Source organism: Emiliania huxleyi (genome assembly GCF_000372725.1).
Source record: "Emiliania huxleyi CCMP1516 chromosome Unknown EMIHUscaffold_1313, whole genome shotgun sequence".
In the NCBI taxonomy this organism is placed as follows: domain Eukaryota; phylum Haptophyta; order Isochrysidales; family Noelaerhabdaceae; genus Emiliania; species Emiliania huxleyi.
The window spans coordinates 3,177-4,928 of NW_005201274.1; the positions used below are offsets into that span (position 1 = coordinate 3,177).

General features: G+C 64.1%; 1 protein-coding gene across 1 annotated transcript; it reads right to left on the reverse strand.

Moving 5' to 3' along the window:
- Positions 1 to 397: 397 nt before the first annotated feature.
- Positions 398 to 1,621, reverse strand: EMIHUDRAFT_122517 (hypothetical protein; the record flags this gene model as incomplete). The annotated part of the gene is made up of 2 exons (XM_005788828.1): positions 398 to 1,102; positions 1,472 to 1,621. 2 exons carry the CDS (start codon positions 1,619 to 1,621, stop codon positions 398 to 400), a joined length of 855 nt encoding a protein of 284 aa, XP_005788885.1.
- Between the last annotated feature and the right edge of the window lie 131 nt (positions 1,622 to 1,752).

The following is a 1,752-nucleotide window of genomic DNA, read 5'->3' on the forward strand; positions in this document are numbered from 1 at the left end:
TGGCATGCAGCTCTTTGCGACAGAAGCCTGGAGAGCAGCTCCTCTGCTGCTCACACGCTCTGCACAGTTGGCACAGCCTACTGTGCGGCTACCACAGCTGTCACAGCGATGGGCTCGCCCTCACTGGCCCTCAGTCACTTGTGCTGCGGCTTGTGTGAGCGACACTGCTCGGCGACTGCCGGCACACTGTGAGACCATGGGTGTGAGGTTAAACCACGCTACCAGCGCTTGGTCACATCATCCCCGAGGTCAGATCCTTCTACTCTGTTGATGACAAGACTTGTCTACTGGCTAAAGCCGAGCAGGAGGGCCCAGCGCACAACCCCTGGTCAACTCAGGGTCCACACCCCGTATTACACAGGGCGTTGATTGATGACATGAAAATATGTGCAGGGTGTCAAGGTACAAGGACAAGGTCCACCCGTGCCTTTGCGCTCCCGTTCGCGACTGCCTCGTGCAGGAGCACGCGCAGCGCCGCGGCCACGTTGGGCTCGCTGGCATTACAGTTCTTGTTCTCGTAGCGGTCAAAATCAGAGCCGTCGTCGCCGACGTGCGAGTACAGCTCCTCGCCAATGTCGGGCCAGCGCGGCTGCTGCCAGACGGACCGCAAGCTGGAGCCGTTCCACGCCGCCCACTGGGTGAAGCGGTGGGTGTGCGTTCGAACCGTGTACCCCATGAATGCGATCTGCGAGCGGTCGGTGAAGAGGCAGTCGTTCGCCTTCTGGGGCTGCGCCGCGTCGCGCGGGCAGCGCATGTATTGCGAGAGCGCACGGTGTTTGAGCGCCCTCGCGAGCGCCGCATCAGCTGGCGCGCGCAGCACGGGCGCGAGCGAGGTGCCGTCGAGACTGGCCGCCGTTTGTGGGTCGAGCGGAGCGCCCGCGAGCTCGGCCATGGTGGGAAAGATGTCGATCAGCTCGGCGAGCACGGAGCTCCTCGTCCCCACGCTCTCCCGCACCCACGGCGCGCGCATGATGAGCGGCACGCGCGTGCCATGCTCAAAATTGCTGAACTTTTGCCACTCGCCGTGCTCGCCCAGCGACCAGCCGTGGTCCGAGTGCAGCGCGACGAGCCTGGAGCGCGAGTACAGGCCGCGAGCGCGTGACTACAGCGCATGTGCATGTACCGCTGAGCGAGACAGTGCGAGCGGAAGACAGCAAACGGCGTGTGCAGTGTCGGGTGCTCGTCACAACGCCTCGACGTTCAGCATCTAGCGCGACGAGCGTCGTGGGGGCCAGGCCGCGTGCCTCGAGCTCGTGGAGCACGCGTCCGATCTGCGAGTCGACCCATGCTATAGCAGCGCGATAGTGCCGTCGCCACTCGTGTGCCGTCGCATTTGCCACCTGGAGTGTGAGCATATCATACAGTGCTCAGCTTGCAATGAACAGCCTGCTTTCTGGTGCTGGCATACAGGGGCACAGCGTGTTTGGCATCTAGCGTTGGCCACAGGTGTGTAGATGTGCGGCTGAGGCACAGCGTCGTGGTGCGCAATCGGCGGCACTGTCGGGCTCAGCGTGGGGTGCGCCGCCACGTCACCCTCGACGAGCGCCAGAAAGGGCGCGGGGAAGCGGAAGGGCAGGTGCGGTTTGCGGAAGCCGACTGCCAGGAAGAAGGGCGTGTGCATCGCTGCCAGTCGCAGCTTGAGCACCGCGTCATCGGCAATGACGCGGTCACAGAACTGCTTCGTCGTCAGCGGCGAAGCGATGGCGCCGCTCATGTCGGCGTCGACCGCGCATGCGTCGGGGTCGGATGGAG